At 39.0% G+C, this 24363-nt stretch overlaps 1 protein-coding gene across 3 annotated transcripts in view; it reads left to right on the top strand.

Annotated features, from left to right (window-relative positions):
- anapc4 (anaphase promoting complex subunit 4) overlaps nt 1–24363 on the top strand; it is an 89510-nt gene that overhangs the window by 48284 nt on the left and 16863 nt on the right. For all 3 annotated transcript variants that reach the window (XM_059988983.1, XM_059988982.1, XM_059988984.1), the window contains exons 17-26: nt 1846–1901; nt 8017–8063; nt 13096–13152; nt 15874–15930; nt 17929–18022; nt 20272–20369; nt 20464–20525; nt 20671–20706; nt 21759–21860; nt 24099–24176. In XM_059988983.1, the coding sequence (XP_059844966.1) occupies nt 1846–1901; nt 8017–8063; nt 13096–13152; nt 15874–15930; nt 17929–18022; nt 20272–20369; nt 20464–20525; nt 20671–20706; nt 21759–21860; nt 24099–24176 (687 nt within the window). The remainder of the gene's footprint in view (nt 1–1845; nt 1902–8016; nt 8064–13095; nt 13153–15873; nt 15931–17928; nt 18023–20271; nt 20370–20463; nt 20526–20670; nt 20707–21758; nt 21861–24098; nt 24177–24363) is intronic.

The raw sequence follows: 24363 nt of genomic DNA, 5'->3' as shown, positions 1-24363 counted from the left end.
ATAGTAAAGAGAATAAAGAGGCATGAGGGAAAAGCAGTTCAAAGTTAATTGGAAGAGAACACTGACAGGAATGACAGCAGAGCAGCAATTGCTAGAGCTTCTGGCAGCAATTTGGAAGGCACAGGACAGATACATTCTAAAGGCAGGATGATGCAACCATGGCTGACAGGGAAAGTCAAAGCCTGTGGTGGGAAGTTAGAGGATTTGGAAGGTTTTAAAAACCAACAGAAGGCATCTTAAAAAAGCCAGAAGGAGGGAAAAGATGAAATGCCAATTTAAGCTAGCCAATAATTCAACGAAGATACCAATTTCTTAAAAAAATATATATATATAGAGATGCGAGAGCGGATATTGGGCCACTAAAAAATAATGCTGGAGAGGTAGTAATGGGGGAGAAGGAAATGGCGGACAAATTGAATAAGTAGTATTCTGCATCAGTCTTCTCTGTGAAAGACACTAGCAGTATGCCAGAAGTTCAAGAGTGTCAGGGGACAGAAGTGTGTGAAGTTGCCATTACTGGAGAGAAGATGCTTGGGAAACTGAAAAGTCTGAAGGTAGATAAGTTGCCTGGACCAGACGGACTGAACCCTGGGGTTCTGAAAGAGGTAGCTGAAGAGATTGTGGAGGCATTAGTAATGATCTTTTAAGAATCACTGGATTATAGGCCAATTAACCTGACCTCAGTGGTTAACAATATGTTGGAGTTGATTGTTAAGGATGAGGTTTTGGGGTATCTGGAAGCATATGATAAAATAGGCCAAAGTCAGTATGGTTTCCTTAGGAGAAAGTCTTGCCTGTCAAATCTGTTGGTATTCTTTAAGGAAATAACAAAACGATAGACAAAGCAGAATTGTTGTGTACTTGGATCAACCAACTGTGCAGTTCTTTAACCAGTCAGAGGGAAGACATTAAGAGGCATACAAAATCTGAACCAGGTCAATTGAAACAGTTGAGTCATCTGTAGATTGGAAAAAAAATAGAAGATGGAATGGATTAAAAGGATCAGAAGGAAAAAGATTTTTTTCCTAATTCAAATATCTAGCAACCAAAGACATTGCTCTTTAAAAAAAAAGGATAAGAATGAACATATCTAGTGCTTCCTGTTCTTTAGTATGTAAACAAGATATTGATACAGTAAATTTCCTGTTGGGCAGAGCAACTTGGAAAACCATTCCCTGATTCCAGCAGTTCATTGACTATGTGTACCTAAATAGCTTAATGTATTTAATATTGATAGCTTCACAATTATTGCACCACAAATTCCATGACATTAAATTTTAAGAAATAGTCACATAGGCATTTGCAGTCCAATGTAAAAGGGGTTTGGTTAAAGTTTTATTCTCTTTCATTATCAATGTGATTCTTACTTAATTATTAATATTTCTGAATATCAGAGGCATTAAAAATTGTAGAGGAAACCTTTGAACCAAGACAAAGCTTTTCTCATTGCTTTGCCCATCAAAACCCCCCAGCCAATACAGTGATATAATTTGAATAACTGGAGTCTCTGCCCATTAAACCAAATATGAATTCTGAACTAAATGGAAGTAAATGTTTTATAATACTTCACTGAGATGACCCATTCTCAGTTACCAACATGTTTAGAAAATTTATAAAATCATTTGAGATTTTACATGAATGAGTCTGTTCTGCAATAACATGTTCACATATCTATCTATCCACCTAAAAGACACTTTTATCCGTTACTGATAATGAAAACTTTTGTCTTCATTGCAATTATCCATGCTGGGTTGTGGCACACCAAGGAAAATATTAGTTTTGCCTTAAATATAGCTATTAAGAAAAACAATGATTTTATTACTAAAGTAATTTGTTCTATTTCAGGGTTATAGACAGTAGTATGAAAAGCTTCAAGGCATTTTTCCGATGGCTATATGCAGGTAAAGAAAATCTAATTTTGTTAGATACATTCTTAGTTCTATCTAGTGTATGTTCAATTTTGAATGTTGTTTCATTTCTATAAGGTAGCTTAGGTCCAATTAACAAAATAATGAAATTCACTATTATTAACACTACTTTGGACAAAGTCAAGCATGATATTTGGATTATGATGGTTATTTAGCCAGATAAATATATATTTAATGCTAAATATAAAAATAGAAATTGGTAGAAGTAGTTTATAGACTTGCTTTTAAAAATGTTTGTATAGAATTCTATTGCGTCTGTTCAAATATCCACAGTACAAAATTGCTGAATTTGGCAAGTAGAGAGCGGGAAGAGTTTAAAAAGAAGAACACCATGTTAGCAGAGGGTAGCAGAGTTGCTCAAACCGGGCTTCAGCAAAGAACTGATTCACAGAGATTCACAGATACCAGTCTTCGGCTTCCCCAGCGGGCTCTTCCCTTTCTCCTGTGCCATGCTCCTCCTGTGACATGTGGGAACTCGGGAAGGCTGACAGTGTCCCTGAAGACTACATGTGCAGGAAATGTGTCCAGCTGCAGCTCCTGATAGACCGCATGGCGGCACTGGAGCTGCGCATGGACTCAATTTGGAGCATTCGAGACCAGAGAATATTGTGGATAGCACATTTAGAGAGTTGGTCACACCGCAGTTTAAGGATCGAAGGAAAGATGGGGAATAGGTGACCAACAGGAAGAGTAGTAGCAGGAAGGTAGTACAGGAGTCTCCTGCGGTCATCTCGCTCCAAGACAGATGTACCACTTTGGAGTCTGTTGGGAGAGATGGCTCATCAGATGAAGGCAGCAGAAGCCAGGATCATGGCACCGTGGGTGGCTCTGCTGCGCATGAGGGCAAGAAAAAGAATGGCGGAGCTGTTGTGGTAGGGGATTCCATGGAAAGAGGAATAGAGAGGAGCTTCTGTGGCCGCAAATGAGACTCCCGTATGGTGTGTTTCCTCCTGGGTGTAAGAGTCAGATGTCTTGGAGAGGCTGCAGGGCATTCTGAAAGGGGAGCGTGAGCAGCTAGTTAGGTACTAATGATATAGGAAGAAAACGGAATGAGGTCCTACAACCTGAATTTAGGGAGCTAGGAGATAAAGAGAAGGACCTCAAAGGTAATCATCTCAGGATGATTACTAGTGCCACGTGCTAGCCAGAGTTGGAATAGCAGGATAGCTAGAATGAATATGTGGCTTGAGCGGTGGTGCAGGAGGGAGGGTTTCAGATTCTTGGGGCATTGGAATTGCTTCTGGGGAGGTGGGACCAGTACCATCCAGACGGTCTACATCTGGGCAGGGCCAGGATCAATGTCCTAGGGAAATTGTTTGCTAGTGCTGTTGGGGAGGCTTTAAACTAATATGGCAATATGGCAGGGGGATGGGAACCCACACAGAAAAGAGAGGGAAGTGATGCAGAAACCAAAGCTAGAGTTAGTGAAGAAAAAAGTAAGAGTAGAGTGCATAAAAGTAAAAAGCAAAAATTGCATAGATCACTAGATTTTAAAAGGACAAAGCGCACTTTATCTAAATGCCCATAGTTTTAGAAACGAGGTTATTGAACTTGTGGCACAGATCATTATCAAGGCATATGATGTAGTGGCCATTACAGAAAGCTGGTTGGAAGGTGGAGATGACTAGGAATTAAATATCCAAGAGTATCAGGTAATAAGGAAAGTTAGGCAGGAAGGCAGGGGATGTGGGGTGGTGCTCTTAATTAAGGATGAGATCAGGGTGATTGTGAGAGATGATATAAGATCTACGGAACAGAATGTTGAGTCCATCTGGGTAGAGATTAAGAATAGTAAAGAAAAAAAAATCACTGGTGGGTGTTGTCCATAGGCCACCTAATAAAAATATTGCAGTGGCAGAGGCGATTAACCAAGAAATAACTGAGGCTTGTAAAAATGGAAGGGCAGTTGTCATGGGGGATTTTAACTTCCACATAGATTGTGTGAATCAGGTTGGTCAAGGAAGTATTAAGGAGGACTTCATAGAATACGTCCGTGATGGCTTTCTTAAGCAGCATGTTAGTGAACCTACAAGGGAAAATACTATCTTAGATCTAGTCCTGTGCACTGAGACAGGTAAGATTAACGATCTTGTAGTCAGGGATCCTCTTGGAAAGAGTGATCATAGTATGATTGAATTTCGCATACAGATGGAGGAAACTAGTGTATTATGCTTGAACAAGGGAGACTACAACAGGATGAGGGAGGAGTTGGCAAATGTGGATTGGAAGCACAGGCTATTTAGTAGGACAGTTGAGGAACAGTGGAAGACTTCCAGAAATTTTTCACAGTGCTCAACAGAAGTATATTCCAGTCAAAAGTAAGGACAGTAAGTGTGGGGAGAGCCAGCCTTGGATAACTAAGGAAGTGAAAGATAGTATCAAGTTAAAAGCTCATGTACAAAGTCGCAAAGAGTAGTGAGGGTCTGGAGGATTGGGAAAACTTCAAAAAGCAACAGAGAACAACTAAACAAGAAATAAGGAAAGGGAAGATAGAGTACGAATGTAAATGAGCTTAAAATAGATAAAAACAGATAGCAAAAGTCTTTATAAATATATAAAGTGGAAGAGGGTGGCTAAAGTCAACGTAAGTCCCTTGGAAGACGAGAAGGGGAAATTGATATTGAGTGATAAGGAAATGGCTGAGGCATTGAACAACTATTTTGTGTTGGTCTTCACTGTGGAGGACACATGTAATATGCCAAAGAAGGATGTCACTGTCACTAAAGAGATAGTGATGAGCAAACTAGAGGGCCTAAAGGTAGATAAGTCTCCTGGTCCTGATGGGATGCATCCCAGGGTGCTGAAGGAATTGGCAGAGGTTATAGTAGATGCGTTGGTAATCATTTATCAAATCTCTCTAGATTCTGGGCGGGTCCCAGCGGATTGAAAGACAGCAAATGTCATGCCACTTTTTTAAAAAGGATGTAGGCAAAAGAACATAGAATAGTACAGCACAGTACAGGCCCTTCAACCCACAATGTTGTGCCAAAACTTAAAGCCTGCTTCCCATATAACCCCCCACCTTAAATTCCTCCATATATCTGTGTAGTAGTCTCTTAAATTTCACTAGTGTATCTGCCTCCACCACTGAATCAGGCAGTGCATTCCACGCACCAACCACTCGAAGTAAAAAACCTTCCTCTAATATCCCCCTTGAACTTCCCTCCCCTTACCTTAAAGCCCTCTCCTCTTGTATTGAGCAGTGGTGCCCTGGGAAAGAGGTGCTGGCTGTCCACTCTATCTATTCCTCTTAATGTCTTGTACACCTCTATCATGTCTCCTTTCATCCTCTTTCTCTCCAAAGAGTAAAGCCCGAGCTCCCCTAATCTGTTAAGAAGGGCAATTAGGAGGGGAGGGGAAAGGGGTGGTGAAAATTTTTTTATTAATTTAAAAAAAAAGGACAATTATAGGCCAGTTAGTTTAACATCTGTAGTCGGGAAAATGCTTGAAGCTGCCATTAAAGAAGAAATAGCGAAGCATTTAGAAAGAAGTGGTTCCATTAGACAGACGCAGCATGGATTCAGAAAGGGCAGATCCTGTTTGACAAACTTACTGGAGTTCTTTGAGGACATATTGAGTGCAGTGAATTGAGGGGAACAGGCGGATGTTGTACACTTGGATTTTCAGAAGGCGTTCGATAAGGTGCCGCACAAGAGACTTTTAAATAAGATACAGATGCATGGAGTCAGGGGAAGTGTATTGGCATGGATAATGAATTGGTTAACCGATAGAAAGCAGAGAGTTGGTATAAATGGGTGTTTCTCCAGTTGGCAGTCAGCGGTGAGTGTGGTGCTGCAGGGGTCAGTGCTGGGCCCGCAGCTGTTTATCATTTACATTGATAATTTGGAAGAGGGAGCAGAGTGTAGTGTAGTGAAATTTGCTGATGACACTAAACTGAGTGGAAAATCAAATTGTACAGAGGATGTGGAGAGTCTGCAGAGGGATATGGATAGGTTAAATGAGTGGGCCAAGGTCTGGCAGATGGAATACAACGTTGGTAAATGCGAGATCATCTACTTTGGAAGGAATAATAGAAGAGCAAGATATTATTTATTTTAAGACAAAAAATACCCCTTGAGTCTGCGAAAGAGGGGATTCAAGATGACTCACTGACAGACTACACGGTAACAGACCTAGGAATGGAAACGAAGACAAAACAGACAACTAGCATGGCATTTGACAGAGCAGCAGCGCCGGTAGGACACAAACTACAATGCTGCATTTGTGGCTGGACAAAGATAACATCAGAGAAGGGGCTTAAGATCCATCAGGGCAGGAAAAAGTGCTTGAGGGAGCTTGGCAAGGAGCCTCACATTGACCATTACCTTCTAAGAGGTAGATCAGATCAGTCGAGTGAAGCCCAGTGGCAGGACAGACACCACAGTCCACACTATCACACCCCAGGTGAAGCTCAACCAAGCACATTTCCACCAACAGAAACGAGTCCAGAGCCCAACCAGCCACGGCCAGCAGCAGAAAGGAAGATGGAAGGATGGCAGCCCCAAATATTGTGGCCTAAATCCTGCCAGAAGAATGAGTGGGAGATCATCACACAGACCTAGTCCATCTTCTAGAAGGACTGAAGGGAAGTGTGGAAAGAAAACTGGAGAAGTGGGGAGACACCATATACAGCTGTGGGGTAGAGAGATTTGGAGTGAAGAAACAGAGGACACAGAAGGAACCTTCAGACCAGCCTAAGTCTAGGAGACAGCAGGAATTCGAAAGACTGGTGAAGGAAAGGAGACAGCTGAGGAAACAGTGGAAGAAGTCCACAGAAGGAGAAAGGAAGGGACTTGGGGTATTACAAGCAGAAATAAAGCAGCGCTTGACAAAGCTGCGAAGAGCAGGATGCTTGAGAAAACAACATAAGTGGAAAGAATGGGCGAGGGCAAGCTTTTACAGAGACCCTTACAATAGTTTCCATTGGTAGGTGAGACTAGAACTAGGAGACATTGCCTGAAGATTCAGGGGAAAAGATGGAGATGAGGAGAAACTATTTTTCCCAGAGAGTGGTGGATCTGTGGAATTCTCTGCCCAGGGAAGCAGTTGAGGCTTCCTCACTAAATATATTTAAGATACAGCTAGAGAAGTTTTTACGTAGTAAGGGAATTAAGGGTTATGGGGAAAAGGCAGGTAGATGGAGCTGAGTTTACGGACAGATCAGCCATGATCTTATTGAATGACGAGGTAGGCTCGATGGGCCGGATGGCCGACTCCTGCTTCTATTTCTTATGTTTTTATTCAAGTCGGGTTGAATCTGTGGGGAGCGAGCCAGACTACGCTTCAGGTGATGATTTTTCTTCAGAATTAATCCTCATTGAATTAAAACATTAGTTCTTTATCTCTCTCCACAGCTGTTGAATGCACTGTTGAGTCCTTCCAGCATCTTAAATATCAATTTAATATAATATTTAATCTGGAATCATCATTAATTGTAAGAGGATATTATTTGCATGTCTTTAGGAATTTACGAAAAATAGAAGCATGTGTAGCAGAAGTAGCAATAATAGTATGCATATTAATTGCCATTATATGAGTAATAGCATCCAAGAGGAACCTATAATAAGGGCTGCATCTTGCAGCACATTTTCAAGTAGTTTGATGACTGATTTTTAAAAAAAGTACATGCCCAAGTCTGGTATTGAAAGCACTGATGAGTGTTCTGATTGTTCCCCGTTTACTTACCTCTGTTCATTATGACTCCTTGGTGACACATTTGATTAAATCCTGTCTTGTTGTCAAAGGTTATTTCTCATACTTAACTTTTGGAAGTCACCTCTTGCAGATATTATGCATTGAGTTGCTCAGGACCATATATCCGGTTATTAACAGTTGGCTAAACTTCTTGTTTCAAGGGGCGGTATTCAGAATTATCTTTCATCATTAAAAAATAACTGGAACTCTCAAATAGAAGCAGAAAATACTGGAAGCAACATTCTGATGAAGATTGTTGACCTGAAATCTTACCTTTTTCCTCATGTTGTTTGACCTGTTGAGTGTTTCCAGCAATGTCTATTTCTATTGTGTTTCATAATAATCTAAGATGAGATCAGTTATTTCAATGATAACCTCTTATTTTGTTTTTTAGCAATGTTGAGAATGTCTGATGATCATGTTTTGCCAGAGCTCAATAAGGTAAATTATGGTGGTTCATTAGAGCTTCAGAATTCTGTTGGCCTTCCTAATAATTACAAAAAATAAGCCAACTTCCATTATAAAGTTCGGTTAATTTTTTTCTGGTTTGAGTTTTGTCTCTACAGTTGAGGAAATTACTTGAATAAATAGAATTAGAGACTATATGTGAAAATAATATGTTCCAGAGGAGCTATATAGAGGAATATTTTACATAGAGATCAAAAGGAGTCCTTATCCAGTGCTGACAGTGTATCAATATAGTTTCACAGTAAGGTATACAGAATAAACTGTAGACCTGAGTACATGAAACCTTGGAGCAATGAATAATAGAGACAAGCTTAGTGCAAGGCAGAGCTGTTAGAAGATAAATGTCACACAATAATGTAACTAAATACAAAATCAAAATCAGTATGCTGTCATGGCCGGATAGTAAAACACTCACACTTACACAAGTTCAAGTGCAATCAGTGTGAAAGGTAATTTGTTGTGCCGCAGCGCAAGATTTTAAGAGTTCTGGAGCTTTCAGCATGCTGTAGACACTGCAGTGTCATTTGTTGGTGATGCAGGAAGAGGTTTAAAAAAGAGCTCCGGTGCTTTCAGCTTTTTTAGTCGGGCTAGTCAGCTCAGGGCCAATAAAGTGTAAGCGCAATGGCCATTGTTGGTCTAGGCCAGAGTTAGAGTGGTCAGCCTTTGGCTCAACAGGTTTGGCTAAGCACAGGCAGAGGTTCTAAGTAAATAAGTTGGGGAGGTAAGCAGAAAGTTGAAATCTAGGGTAATAAGCTCTGGATTGCTACCTGTTCCACATGGCTGTGAGGGGGGAAATAGGATAATTTGGCAGGTGAATGAGTGGCTGAAGAATTGTTGGAGGGGTTAGGGTTTCAGACTTCTGGATCATTGGGATCTTTTCTGAGGAAGGTATAAAGGGTGAAGAATACAGGACTGAAGGTGTTATATTTGCATGCATTGCAGTTTACAGAATAAGATAGATAATCTTGTAGCACAATTAGAGATTGATAGGCATGATGATGTGGGCATTTATGAGTCATGGCTGAAAGAAGATCATAGTTGGGAGCTTAACATCCAAGGATACATGCTATGTTGAAAGGACAGGCAGGTAGGCAAAGGGTGTGGCTCGATTGGTAAAAAATGGCATAAATTCCTTAGAATAGGAATTCTAAGATGTAGAATCCTTGTGGGTATAATTAAGGAACTACAAGGGTAAAACAGCATTGATGAGAGCTGTATACAGTCCTCCGAACAGTAGCCAGGATGTGGTGTTACGAACCCCGTAACTGGGTCACTTACCAGCAAAGATAGAGAGGTCCGTTGAAGTCTGATGATACTATTTTTAACAGTATTTATTAGTAAGAATACACAAAAATAATATCAATGCAAATATACAGATAATATACGTCATCAATACTAAATCTAAAAGTGCAGGTATAATAATAATCAATAAGAAATAAGCTCTATCGTTGTCTAGGGGATAATGTATTGTCCGATGGAAATATAAAGTTCACTTAGTTCATGCAGGCTGCAGCCTTTGGGGACCGTTGGGTTGCAATGGTTGGAGAGAGAGAGAGAGAGAGAGATTTGGGAGAAAAAGTTGTCGGTTTTCCTTTTATGATTTCGATCCATCAGGAATCCCGTTGGTGTGGCCGTTCACTTGTGACCTCTCCTTTAGCTAAGCCGTTCTTCCGTGGTGAGCCTGCCAACCCAGGCAAGGGAGGACACACACGAGCCCCCCACCGGCTGTCGCTATTAAACGCAGCCACGGGATTTCTAGCATTTCTCCTGGTGCGTCTGAAGGGGTTGTTCCCCAGACTCTCTTTTATCCTTACTCACAGGGTCTCAGATGTCAATCAGGTTGGGATGATGCAATCCCTCAACCAGCCCACTCTGGTTGTCCCCTGAGGGTTTTCAATGAATAGTACAGTACTCAATACACAATTCCGTCTCCAAAACACAATAGCCGTTATCAGTGGTTCCGTTTTGCTGAGGCCAGGACACATTCCAAACCCTGTGTATTCTGCACGTCTCTCTCTCTCATTTCCTGGGTCTCAGACCCGAATTAATAGCGATCTTGCAATTCTCAAAAAGGAGGGGGCAACTTTGTACCCTTCGGCCCCTCAGAGTTGCTTCACATTCATAACAGTGGGCTACAAATTATAATGGGAAATAGAAAAGGCATATAAAAAGGTGCGATGTTGCAATAATCATGGGAGATTTCAATATGCAGGTAGATAGGGAAAATCAGGTTCGTGCTGTAACCCAAAAGAGGGAATTTACAGAATACCTATGATATGGCTTTTTAGAGCAGATTGTAGTTGAGCCCACTCGTGGATCAACTATTCTGGATTGGGTGTTGTGTAATGAACCAAATTAGATTAATGAGCTTAAGGTAAATGAACTCTTAGAGACAGTAAAAACATAGAATTCACACTGCAGTTTGAGAAGGTAAAATCAGTTGTATCATTATTACACTGGAATAAAGGGAATTACTGAGGCATGAGAAAGGAACTGGCCAAAGTTGATTGAAAGGGAACAACAATACGGATGATAGCAGAGCAGCAATGGCTGGAGTTTCTGGGAGCATTTCAGAAGGACAGGATAGATGCATCCCAAAGGTGAAGTAGTATTCAAAGGGAGGATGAGCAACCATGGTGACAAGGGAAGGCAAAGATGGCATAAAAACAAAAGAGAAACATATAATATTGCAAAAATAAGCTGGAAGTTAGAGGATTAGGGAGATTTTAAAAAGCAACAGAAGACAACAAAAAAGCCATAAAGTTGAAATATGAAGGTAAGCTTGCCAATCAGAGAGAATACAAAAAGATTTTTCAGATATATAAAGAGTAAAAGAGAGATGAGAGTGGATGTTGGACCGCATGAAAATGGCTCTATGGGGTAGTAGTTGTGGTCAAAAAAAATGGCGATGACTTTTCTCTGTACTCTTTCAATCGTTTTTACATATTTCCTATAGGTAGGTGACCAAAACTCTACACAATACTCCAAATTAGGCCTCAGCAATGTCTTATACAATTTCACCATAACATCCTAACCCTTGTACCCATAGTGCCTAAAGTTTTCTTTCCGACCTTATCTACATATAACACCACTTTCAATGGATTATGGAGCTGTATTCCCAGATCCCTTTGTTCTGCCACACTCCTCAGTGTCCTACTTCTCACTGTGTAAGAACTGCTCAGGTTGCTCCTGTGGAAGTGTAACATTTCACACGTCTGCATTAAATTTCATCTGCCATTTTTGAGCCCATTTTTCCAGATCCCACTGCAAGCTTTGATAGTCTTCCTCGCTGTTAAGAGAAAGGAAATTATAGGGCAGTTAGCCTGACTTAAATGGGCCAAAGCAAGCATGGTCTTTTCAAGGGGAAGTCTTGCCTGACAGATCTATTGAAAATCTTTAAGGAACTAACTAGCAAGATATACAATGGAGAGTTAATGGATGTTGTTTATTTCGATTTTCAAAAGACCTTTGACAAAGTGCTGCACATGAGGCTACTTAACAAGATAAGAACCCATGGTATTAAAAGAAAGGTACTGGAATGGATAGGTCATTGGCTGATTGGCAGGAAGCAAAGAGTGGGAATAAATAGGACCTTTTCTGATTAGCTACTGTTACGTATCCGGTAACTGGGTATCTTACCAGCAAAGATAGATGTGTCCGTTGGAGTCTGGTACTATTTTCAAAACAGTGTTTATTAGTAAAAATATACAAATCAATATCAACAATGCAAATATACAGATAATACACATTAGCAATACTAAACCTAAAAGTGTGGGTATAATAATAATCAATAATAAACAAGCTTTATCGATGTCTAGAGGATAATGAATTGCCATCTGTGAATATAAAGTTCAGTTCATTTCATACAGGCTGAGGTAGTTGTTGGTCGATGTGTTGTAATTGTCGGAGAGAGAGAGAGATCAAACAGTGACAGCCCGTCAAACCTTCCTTTACGATCTCGATCCGTCGATGTGTTGTTGTGGCCATTCAGGTATGACCCCTCTGTCCTTTAGCTAGACCGTTCTTCTATGGTGGACTCATCACCCAGGCAAAGGTGGACACACACACAAGTCCCCACCGGCCTCGCTGTAAACACTGTGAGTTCAAATTGACCGATCCTTCATTCGGTCTCCGATGCCCCACACTTTCCTCATGGGTTCCAACACTTAAACAGTGCTCACTAGTGTGTCTCTTGGTGCGTCTAAGGGGTGTCTCCCCAGACCTCACTTTTATCCCTACTCACGGGGTCTCAGATGTCAATTAGTTTTGAATAGCTTAGCCCATCAAACTAGCCCACTCCTGCTGTCCACTGAGGAATTTTAATGAATAGAATAGTACCAAGTAAACAGCCCTCTCCGGAGCTGTGAGTCTTACAGGAGTCATAATATGGTCTCTCTCCCCCGGTGCTAACTCGCCCTTGTCTGAAGCAAATGTTCCAGTCCCAGTATGTTTTGTTCCATCTCTTTCTCTCTCATTAACAGCCTGGCAACAGTAACGGTTTGTAATTCTCCCAGGGTGGGGGACATGGGCAACCTTGCACCCTTCTGTCCATCAGAGCTGTTCATCCTTTGTAACACTACCATTGACTAGTATTGTGTCACAGGGGTTGGTGTTGGGATTGCGTCTTTTCACGTTATATGTCAGTGATTTGGATGAAAGAATTGCTGGCTTTGTGACTTAAGTTTGTAGATGTTATGAAGATAAGTCGATTGGCAGGTAGTGTTGAGGAAGCAGGATATCTGAAGAAGAACTTAGATTGGAGAATGGGCAGATATTAATTACAATTTTTTATAGTTTTGGTTATAGTTTGTAACCAAAATAAATACAAATTGAACTGAAATTGAACCTCTTTTTAAGTGTATCAAGTAATACAGAGTAAAGGAAGCTTCTTCTATTTCAGGGATAAAAATGAAATGGCTATTGTTAGAACAATTAAATTATTTATTAAATCAGATGGAAACTTTGGTTTATGTCAATCTGTTCATAACTTCATTTCAAAATGCAGATGACACACAGAGATGTATCATTTGTTGCTGATTTCCTGTCTGAACACTTCAAAGAGGTAAGTTTTCAGTATTAATTATTTCCTTTTTCACTCTTCATATATACCTAGCAATTGACAATATCCATCAGAAGGAAAGGAAAGCTCCAAATGTAGCAAGAGCTTACATTTATCTCATGCTTTCAACATTTCACGGGAGCATGATTTTAAAAATTGATACCAGTCCAAATAAAAATGTATAAGGCAGATAAACTATGTGTTTTAGGCTTGATCGGTGGAGCATATTGTAAGGAGAATGTTAAATTGAAGAAATGTGCTAAAACTGAGATTTTAGGGCAAAAGCAGTGAAAGCGAAGCTGATGTGGTGATGTGATTAATAATTGTTTGCATAAGCGGCCAGAAATCAAGGACCTCGATCTTGGAAGAATATGGAGTTCAAGTATGTTAGAGAGAAGCACACGTCTATGAAGAATCTGAAAATGTAGATAAGAATTTTGGAATTGAAACAGTATTGGATTGGGTGCAAGTGATCACAAAGATGATATGTGTGCTGAGAGTTAAGATACAGAATGCAAAGTTTTGCATGAGCACGAGTTTAAGGAAGGTGAATAGAGGGAAGAGGTTTTTGTTATAATGAAGGTTAAAAATACATTTTAGAGTTTCAGCATCAATTGAGCTCATACAGGGCTTCTGTCATACAAAGATGTGGACAGATGGAGAAGGGGGTATGAAGTCCTTTTAATGTGCAAGGCCTATATCAGAATAGTCTGAATTAGCCTCCAGTAATTTCAGGAAGAGGGGCTAAATAGTGGCAAAGTAGCAGTTTATGACCTAGCTTCAGCCATTCCAATATTAGCTAATGCAAAGTACATGCATGTCACCTGTCCTGCTGAACATTTTCACTATTTTATGTTTTTATTTCATAATGCTTGTTTGAAAGAAATATGTTTGTATTGCCTTGGATTCAAGCCAGTTGTCTGACAATTTATTGATGGAAACATAATACTGCATGCCCTTTTCAGGAAGTAGTCATTGTCATTTACCTTACAAAGAAGCTTTGTCCTTTCAGATGAGGGGAAATTTGATGTTAATATAATCCCTTTCAGATGAAGGGTGGGAATCATTTTAAGTATTATTGCCCTGATTGATAATTAAAGCTAATGCTACCCTAGAGCAATCTGTAACAATCAGTTCCACAGACCAGTTTCATCCTTTGTTGATAGGATTCTAATCGTGAATATTGAACAAGCAGAGAGTTATGGTGAATCTATTGAATGGTTTTCTCTTTCACCTGAATAATGTTCAGCCTCGTGATCGAACTGGATTTCAGTGTTACTTGGGAGTATAGTGTCCAGATGTGTTCAATTTAAATTTTATGTAACATAGATAAAATAGACTCTGAAAACTCACTCATTCATCAATCATACTTTATTTTACCTGTGCACAAGGAGAGCAGCATGGCCCTATTGGCTGTTGTTATTTTTATACAGAATTGACAAACAGTTAAGGATATTAGCCATTTGGTTAACTGTATATGTTTGAATTCCTTACTTGCAAGATCAATCACCATTCACAATGCAAGGTTTAAAAATAAATCGTAAAGCATTTGTCCCTTAGTTGTGTGTGTTTCGTATCTTTTAATTATGTTTTTTTTATGTGCTCTTCAGAGGCATTTTTAGTCTGGTTGTCTTCACTCTATCTGCAATCAATCCTTTCCTGGACATTATGTTAATTTTTGTCTTGCTGCAGTTTCCACTGTCATACAGTAGAAAATATATCCTGTAGCTCAATAAGCATGCCAGCCATGAATCTGGATCGTTGACTCCTAACCACCAGACAGCAACCTGTAAGCATGGGCAGAAACACCTCCGCCAGTTACTCTTATACTGATGCCCCACATAACTGTGTACACAGTCTCATACTCTACTCCCTATACGCTCATGACTGTGTGGCCTGCTCTAACTCCATCTGCAATCTTGGTAGTGACACCACTGTATTGAGCTGAATTTCAAATAATGATGAGTTGAAGTGCAGCAAGGAGATAAAGAGCTTAATGACATGTTGTCACGCCAATGACCTTTCCATCAATATCAGCAAAACAAAGGAGCTGATCATTGACTTCAGGAAGGCAGGCAGTGCACAGGCTCCTGTTTGCATAAATGGTGCTGAGGTTGAGAGTCTTGAAAGCTTCAGTTCCCTATGAATGAATATCACTAATAGCCTGCGCTGGTTCAACTGCATAGATTGCACAACCAGGAAAACATATCAGGGTCTCATAATTCCTCAGGGGACTAAAGAAATAAGGCATGTCCCCTTTAACCCTCACTCATTTTTATTGATGCACCATAGAAAGCATCCTGTTTGGATGTATCACAGCTTGGAATGGCAACTGCTCTGCTAAGACTGGAAGAAACTACAGAGAGTTATGGATACAGCTCAACAGGTCACAGAAACCAGCCTCCCATCTATGGATTCTGTCTATATTTATTGCTGCCTTATTATCTGTCCTCAGTGCACTTTCTCAGGAACTAACATTTTTCTGCTAGTATCTTCTTTGCACTACCTCAATGTACTGTTGTGATGAAATGATTGTTCTGGATTGCATGCAAAACCAAGTTTTTTCACTATACCTTGGTACATGTGACAACAATAAACCGATTTAATTTACAGATATACCAGTTTATGTATACCATACTTTTCGTCTTGGTCACAAGAAAATGTAAATGCCATCTTTAATGTGATGGTTTTTTCCAATCATTGTTTCTTTCACAATTTTTGAAGGCACCAGAACTTTACGATCAAAAGGGTCAATACTTTAATGTGGAAAGAGTTGGTCAGGTATGCCATTTTCATATTTTTATCTGGTTCTCTCTACTGTTAAAACATTGAAGAATTTTATATGTACAAACCCCATTTCCAGAAAAGTTGGGATATTTTCCAAAATGCAATAAAAACAAAAATCTCTGATATGTTAATTCATGTGAACCTTTATTTAACTGACAAAACTACAAAGAAAAGGTTTTCAATAGTTTTACTGACCAACTTAATTGTATTTTGTAAATATACACAAACTTAGAATTTGATGGCTGCAACACATTCAACAGAAGTTGAGACAGAGGCATATTTACCATTGTGTTATATCACCTTTCCTTTTAATAACGCTTTTTAATCGTTTTGGAACTGAGGATACTAATTGTAGTAGATTTGCAATTGGAAATTTTGTCCATTCTTGCTTGATATAAGACTTCAGCTGCTCAACAGTCCGTGGTCTCCGTTGTCTGATCCTCCTCTTCATGATGTGCCATACATTTTCAATAGGAGAAAGATCTGGACTGGCAGCAGGCCAGCCAAGCACACGCACTCTGTGTCTACAAAGCCACATTGTTGTAGCCCGTGCAGAATGTGGTCTGGCATTGTCCTGCTGAAATAAGCATGGACATCCCGGGAAGAGACGTTGCCTTGATGACAACATATGTCTCTCTAAAATCCTAATATACGCCTCAGAGTCAATGGTACCTTCACATACATGTAACTCACCCATGCCGTGGGCACTGATGCACCCCCATACCATCACAGATGCTGGCTTTTGCACCTTTCGCTGATAACAATCAGGATGGTCGTTTTCATCTTCGGCACGGAGAACTCGATGCCCGTTTTTTCCGAAAACTAGCTGAAATGTGGACTCGTCTGACCACAGCACATGGTTCCACAGTCTTTCGGTCCATCTGAGATGAGCTCGGGCCCAGAGAACTCGCTGGTGTTTCTGCATAGAGTTGATGTATGGCTTCCTCCTTGTGTAATACAGTTTCAAGTTGCATTTCTGGATGCAGCGACAGACTGTGTTAAGTGACAATGGTTTTCCAAAGTACTCCCCAGCCCAGGTGGCTATAATTGATACAGTAGCATGACGGTTTCTTAGGCAGTGCCGCCTGAGGACTCGAAGATCACGCGCATTCAACAGTAGTTTCCATCCTTGCCCTTTATGCACTGAGATGTCTCTGAATTCTCTGAATCTTTTCACAATATTATGTACTGTAGATATTGAAAGACCTAAATTCTCTGCAATCTTGTGTTGGGAAATGTTCCTTTCGAACTGACTTAACAATTCTCTCACAAATTTTGGCACAAAGGGGTGAGCTACGACCCGTCCTTGCTTGCAAAGACTGAGCCTTTGATGGACGCTACTTTTATACCCAGTCATGATACCTCACCTGCTACCAATTAGCCTGCTTAATGTGGAGTCTTGCAAACCGGTGTAAATTGAATATTCTGTGCACTTTTCAATCTTGCTTTAACTCTGTCCCAACTTTTGTTGAGTGTGTTGCAGCCATCAAATTCTAAATTGCTGTATACTTACAAAATACAATTAAGTTTGTCAGTAAAACTATTGAAAATCTTTTCTTTGTACTTTTGTCAGTTAAATAAGGGTTCACGTGAATTAACATATCAGAGATTTTTGTTTTTATTGCATTTTGGAAAATATCCCAACTTTTCTGGAAATGGGGTTTGTATATGTATTAAGTAACTTGCATTCTATTTTCTGCATGAAAGCAATGTCATTTTATAAATATTGATTTATGTCTGAGATAAAGGACTGTTTTATTTCCATTTAATGTAGTTGATCATTGTAGAGGTTTTAAAATAAAGTGTTCTTGAAATTGAACTGGAATTCTTTCTATTGAACTGTGATTTTTGGTTAATGTTCAAAGATTAAATATTTGCATGTATATATATATATATATATATATACACACACACATACACATACAAATGCTCCTCTGCTGAGCAGCATTTCAGAATTGAAATAATTTAACTAAAGTCAAATTTGTTTTACAGTATTTAAAAGATGAGGATGATGACTTAGTAACTCCTCCAGAGACTGAAGGAAATCCTTGGTATTTCTTCTTGCAGAATAGTACTCATCTTAAAGGTACAAATAATGCTGAGCAGATCTATTTCAAAGTCTGTGGCAAATATGATACTGCGTTTGCAGAGCATCGGTAAAATCTATACTAGACTAAGCTACACTGCCTGATGCAAGATTATTTAACTTTATTATTGGTTGTTTGAAATTAAGTAGGATCTGCTATCCAACTTGACGAACATAAAACACATTTTTTTCAGTATCGTTATTTTGAATTGCTAATATGCTGTACGTTAGTTTCTGCTAAAGTTTAATTCATTCTACTAGAAATCAAATTTAGTTCACCATTACTTATAAGATTCATCTTGAACTATGCTGCATCTTCACCCAATTCAGCTAAGTGACGATGCAACTTGCTAGGCACAATGATAAAATCTCTCCATTTTTGCATGGTATCCTGTGATCTTACATCGCCACATACCTCTTTGTACCTTTCAGAAACTGAACCAAAAAGCTGTTTAGTCAATATACCTAGTTCCACATGAAATAAATGAAGACCAGAATATCATTTTGGCACAAGAAACTTGAATTTCACTGTTGTTCTCCAAGGCATAGAAATGTTAGATCATATTCAAGTCAAGTCAAGTTTGTTAACTATATTCATGTATACAGTCAAACGAGACAGTGTTTCCCTGAACCAGGGTGTAAAGCGCAGTAGTACACATAACACACACAACTATGAAAGAAAGGATGAAATCTACAGATGAAATACGCATAAACAAACTAAAATACATAAATTAAATATTGTAAGATATAGAACAGGTTGACCTGTGACACTTTGAATGCGTTGCAGCAGGGAGTTCAGAAGCCTAATGGCCTGAGGAAAGAAACTGTTTCACATCCCAACTGTTCAAGTTTATGAATTGGACTCTCCTTCCTGATTGTAGAAGGTCGCAGAAGATGGGTGGGATCCTTAATAATACTACGGTCCCTGCTCCTAATAAATGTCCCTGATGGATGTTAGGAAGACCCCTATGATCCTTTCAGCTGTTTTCACAGTCCTTTTTGGGGACTTTTGGTACGATGCTGGGCTGCTCCTGTACCAGATGGAGATGCAACTTGTCAGGACACTCAATTGTGCTCCTACAAAATGCAGTTAAGATGGGGGATGGGAACAGGGGAAGACTCACTTGCCTCAATCAACTTAGGAAGTTGAAGCTCTGCTGTGCCTTTTTGTTCAGGGAGGTGATGTTGAGGAACTTGGTGAGGTCATCTGTGATGTGAACTCCCAGGAACTTGTTGCATTTAACTCTCCCTACAGAGCAGCCATGTATTTGCAGAGAGGGATGGTTCATCTGCACCTTCCTGAAGTCCACAATGATTTCCTTGGTCTTCTCCATGTTGATATTTAGGTTGTTCTTCTCACACCAGTCCAGCAGCTGCTCCACTTCCTCTCTGTACTCCGACTCATAATCATTGTTGAACTCTTCTGATATAGGACTTTTTCTCCTTATAACTGCATCATTGAATAACCTGGCATAAATTGAAAAGACACAGTTGTTTATCATAATACTTCAGTTTGAAATAGAACCAAATCCTTCCAAAATGAGAGACCCACAACAGGAAATCACTGTCAGTCCTATTCCCACACAATAAAATTCAGTTTCCTGGAAGGGGCTTGTCTAGCAATCAGCTGGAGAAAGCAGATCTAGCAGTGGTATCAACTTTCTGCCGATTTGGCTTGCCATTAATAACTTGTGAGAGATAATACAAGTGGCCCCGGTTTTTGGAACGTTTGCTTTACGATAGCTCACTGTTACGGAAGACCTACATTAGTACCTGTTTTTGCTAACCAAAGAGGGTTTTCACTTTTACGAAAAAAGACGCCCGCTTTATACGTGTGTTTACCCCGAGAAAGACTACCTTGACCGTGAAACCTTGTGCGGGTAGTTGTGTGCGCATGTGCGTATGTGCCAATTTTTTTTCTCCAAATCAATTTCGGCTTCTTGTCTTCCCGATTTTGATAAGTGAAACTACACTGTACATACAATATTTCTACTTTATATAGCTGTGTCTTTATCATATCATTCCTGCTTTTACTATATGTTCGAGTTATTTTAGGTTTTATGTGCTATTTGGTAGGATATTTTTTGGGTCTGGGAACGCTCAAAAATTTTTCCCATATAAATTAATGGTAATTGTTTCTTCGCTTTTCGCCATTTATGCTTACAAACGGTTTCATAGGAACGCTCTACCTTCAGATAGCGGGGGAAACCTGTACCTGCATGATGATTCTTTTAAAATTTTATTTTCAGATAGCCCTTTGCTTTTTCCCTATCTTCCAAAGAAATCACTACATTTTGTTAAAAGGCTAGTGGAAGGACAGATTGATAGTTGTCTGCAAAAACCAGCTGTAAGTATTCTATTATAAAGTCCACTATCATAATGAAATTATGTCAAACATGGTATCAAGGTTTTCTCTTTAAATCATTTTGTTTCTTTAACAGGAAGTCATTGGAAATTCTGTGCGTCAAGTTCTCTACATGCCACTATATAAATTACATCCCAGGTAAATAACAAAATAATTATTTAAATTGAAGCATTATCCCACTATGTATTTGATGCTAAACATAACCAGCTACCATTTTACTTGAATATTTTCCATTCCTTGAATTAATAAAGTATATGTTGGTGTGCTTCTGTTTTTTTTTCAGTGACGGTGTTGTGCCCAGATTTTCATCACCTTCATTGTAAGTTCACTGTTTAATTGTTGTTGAGTTATGTTCTTTCTTTTCAAATCTTTTTTTATTATTATTATTATTCAAAAATACACAGGTACATCGAAGTAACAACACTTACAATGCCTCAAAAAATTATCTTAAAGATTGAAAATTTTTGTGAATTAAAAAAAACCCCTACTAAGCAAGAAAAGTGAGGGGGAAAAAAAGAACCACATTGGGGGCACAACCCCGGAGCCATGTGTCATATAGAAAGCTTCTAAAAATAAACATCAAACCACCAACAAGAAGAAAAAATATATCAAAACAAAATTTACACTTAGATCGTGGAGGATATCTATCAGTTAACTGAAATGATAGTAACGAGCCCCATCTGTTCTCAAAATCAAACAAAGGTTCAACTTCTAATTTTCTCCAAACTGAGACACAGCATCACTTGAGAGAACCATTGTGACAAAGTAGGAGCTGATATATCCTTCCATTTCAACAAAATGGCCCTCCTAGCTATCAATGTAACAAACGCAATAACATGTTGGTCGGACAGAGAAATACCATGAATATTTTGAGGAGTTATTCCAAAAAGTAGTCAATTTATTAGGTTGTAAATTGATTCTAAGTGCTTTAGAAATTGTCGAAAAAACTCACTTCCAGAACGGTTTTAATATAGAACATGACCAGAACATATGTGTCAGTGTAGCTATCTCAGTTTTCCATCTATCACAATACTTGTCAACATTGGGAAATATTTTAGAAAGTCTCTCTTCTGTCCAATGGTAACGATGTACAATTTAAAATTGAATCAGTGAATGACTAGCACAGACCGAGGAAGAGTTAACCAACTTCAGAATCCACATCCAATCCTCCCATATAAAAGTCAAATTGAGTTCTTGCTCCCAATCCTGTTTAATCTTAAGTAAAGGATGCTTATCCCATTGTAACAATAAATTATAAATTCTTCCAATAGAACCTCTCATCAAGGGGTTCATATTCATATGTTCTTATGTGGCTTTAGTTTTTGTCTAGTTTTCTGGAAACTAAACAGAAATCTTTCTTTGTTATTGTAGTTGGAATGATAAGTCTTCAAATTTACAATATGTAGTATTCACAATACATGGCGCTGAATCTCCCAGAATCTACATCATGAGAAGACCCACAGATCTTTCAAGGTGAAAATTGCTGCAAAATGTGATCATTTCAAGTTTTGTCATTCTGTATTGTCATTTAGTACTCTGATTCAGTGGGAATTGTATCAGAACCTTTTATATTTTAACCCAAAAACTTGAAGTAACTACATTAATAAAATCATAAATATGGACACCATCATCTGTTATTTAAGAGATATTTAATCCCTGTTAGCATAGGTATTTATAGAATATTTTGTGTTTGATTGTCAATGATTTGCAGAGGCACATTTATATTAAAAAAAAAGAACATGCTTAGCTTGAGGTTCCTACGATTAATCAGTGATTTTGCACGCTGATCTTAAGTAATGGTAGAACAATTATTATTCCCTTGTAACAACTGTACACTGTAACACAGTACTATAGGACCTCCCCAGGTTACAGCATGATTCTGTTCCTGTCAATTGATTGTAACTTGGATAGTTTGCAAGTCAGAAATGTAGCCTCCCAACTATTCCTACATGGTGGAAGGTGCCTGCAAATCTATCCTGTTGATCTTTCAAATGCTTGTTCATAGGTTTGGGCTACATATAAGTTGGGTGTTTGTAATATAGGGAGGACCTGTACAACTTATGGACATATTCTTAATCTATCCCATCATAGCAGTACCATAGAACTCAATAAGACTGCTCCCAGAGTGAAGAGGAGTCTAATCAGGTTGATTAGTGAAAAGTGATCAAGGAGCCTTGTCATACATTGTCTCTCTTCACTTAACACAAAACCAAACTTGCCACTATGCTACTCTTCTTGATGAGTACATTTTGAACACTGGCCACTCTGCTTCTAACTGATGTTCCATGTGGAGGAGGACTACTGCATTTATTGAGGGGGTCAGTATGTGATGATTAGCAAGTGGCTTTCTTCCATGTGCATAATGTGATACCGTGAGGCTTCTTTGTGTCATCATCAGTGATAAGCACTCCCAAGGTCAGTGCTTACTCACATTATTCCACTGTGCTACCACTTTGGGTCAGCACACAGCATATTCAGAGAACATGATGACTGAGATCAGTTGTTTGAACAATTGGCCTTTTGGGCCATAATGTTGTGTGAAACTAATTAAACTAATCCTTCTATCTGCATATGGTCCATATCTCTATTGCTTTCCAGCATTCTATCTGCAAGCATAATGGCTTGGTATGACAACTGTTCGGCACATCACCTGCAGAATTATGGACATAGCTCAGCACATGATGGAAACCAGCCTGCTCGTTATAGATTCTGTCTATCTTTCTCACTGTATCAGTAAAGCAGCCAGCATATTCAAAGACCCCACTTACCCTGGACATTCTCTCTTCTCCCCCTTCCATCTGTGGAAGATACAAAAGCCTAAAAGCACATACCACCAAGCTTAAGGACTTTCTTCATAGCTGTAACACTTCATTAAATGTTACTATTTTACCATGTCCTACTTCAGTGCACCATGTAATGAATTGCTCTGTATGACAGTATGCAAGTCAAATTTTTCACTTAATCTCAGTACACATGACAATAATAAACTAATTTCATGTGCCTAAGAGCCTCGCAAATATCTGCCTCATCCACCACTACCTCTGGCAATGCCTTCAATGAAGTGAGTGTAATAACATGGTACAGCTTCAGAGTGGTCTTTCGGCTGATTTTTGTTCCCACGCTACTTCTCAGACTTCCAAAAGAAGAGCTGGCTGTTGCCATCCTCCTGATGATTTTTGTGATCGATGTTGACTGAATGGAATGTTTCTTAGATTGTGGCCTTCATAGGCTAGTCAATGAGAAAGCTTTTACCGTTCTCAGGCATTGTTGAGGAAGTATTTGCATGATTGTTTGGAGTGGGAGCATCATCACTGTATCCTAAACAGGTGCCCAATCTGGTTCAGTTTATCAAATTTGTCAGCCTAAATTTTTGTTCTTAAAATTAGTAAACTTCCTCTTGTTGCAAAAGAAGATGCATTTTAGCAGGTGAGCATACACCTGTATTATATCTGACCAATGAATAATAATTGCTAGTACAGACTCTTTATGCCACAATGTTTTATTTTAATTAAATTAATGTATTAAAGACATTTTCTAGTGCATTATTAAAAAGTGATCTGATTGGCTTAGATTTTACTGGCACTTAATTGAACATGTCCTCCACCCACACTTGAATTTGAACATTGCATCAAATATTGATTAGAATCAATAAAGTTATAATAATCATTAAGGTGAAGTGTTTAAATTTACCAATTTGATTTCTTCATGCAGATCTGTTTCCAGCTGCCTGATTGCTGTGGAGTTTGCAGATACCTTATGCAGCAGCAGAACAGAAAGCAACAAGGAAAGGTGACATTTCAGTTTTGCTTTAGTTTGGCCATTTTGGTAATATAACCTCAAATGTATACCATGTGAACTTTGGGTATCAGGGAATCTATTTCAATTTATGTATTAGTTTCTAAGTGGATATGCTCAGTAAATGGGAGGAGTCAACCCTTAAATCTGCTACACCATTCAATAAGAATTAGGGCAATTG

The sequence above is a fragment of the Hypanus sabinus genome, chromosome 14 (genome assembly GCF_030144855.1).
Source record: "Hypanus sabinus isolate sHypSab1 chromosome 14, sHypSab1.hap1, whole genome shotgun sequence".
NCBI lineage: Eukaryota > Metazoa > Chordata > Chondrichthyes > Myliobatiformes > Dasyatidae > Hypanus > Hypanus sabinus.
Note: the sequence above shows the minus strand (reverse complement) of the source record. Positions and strands in the feature narration are given on the sequence as shown.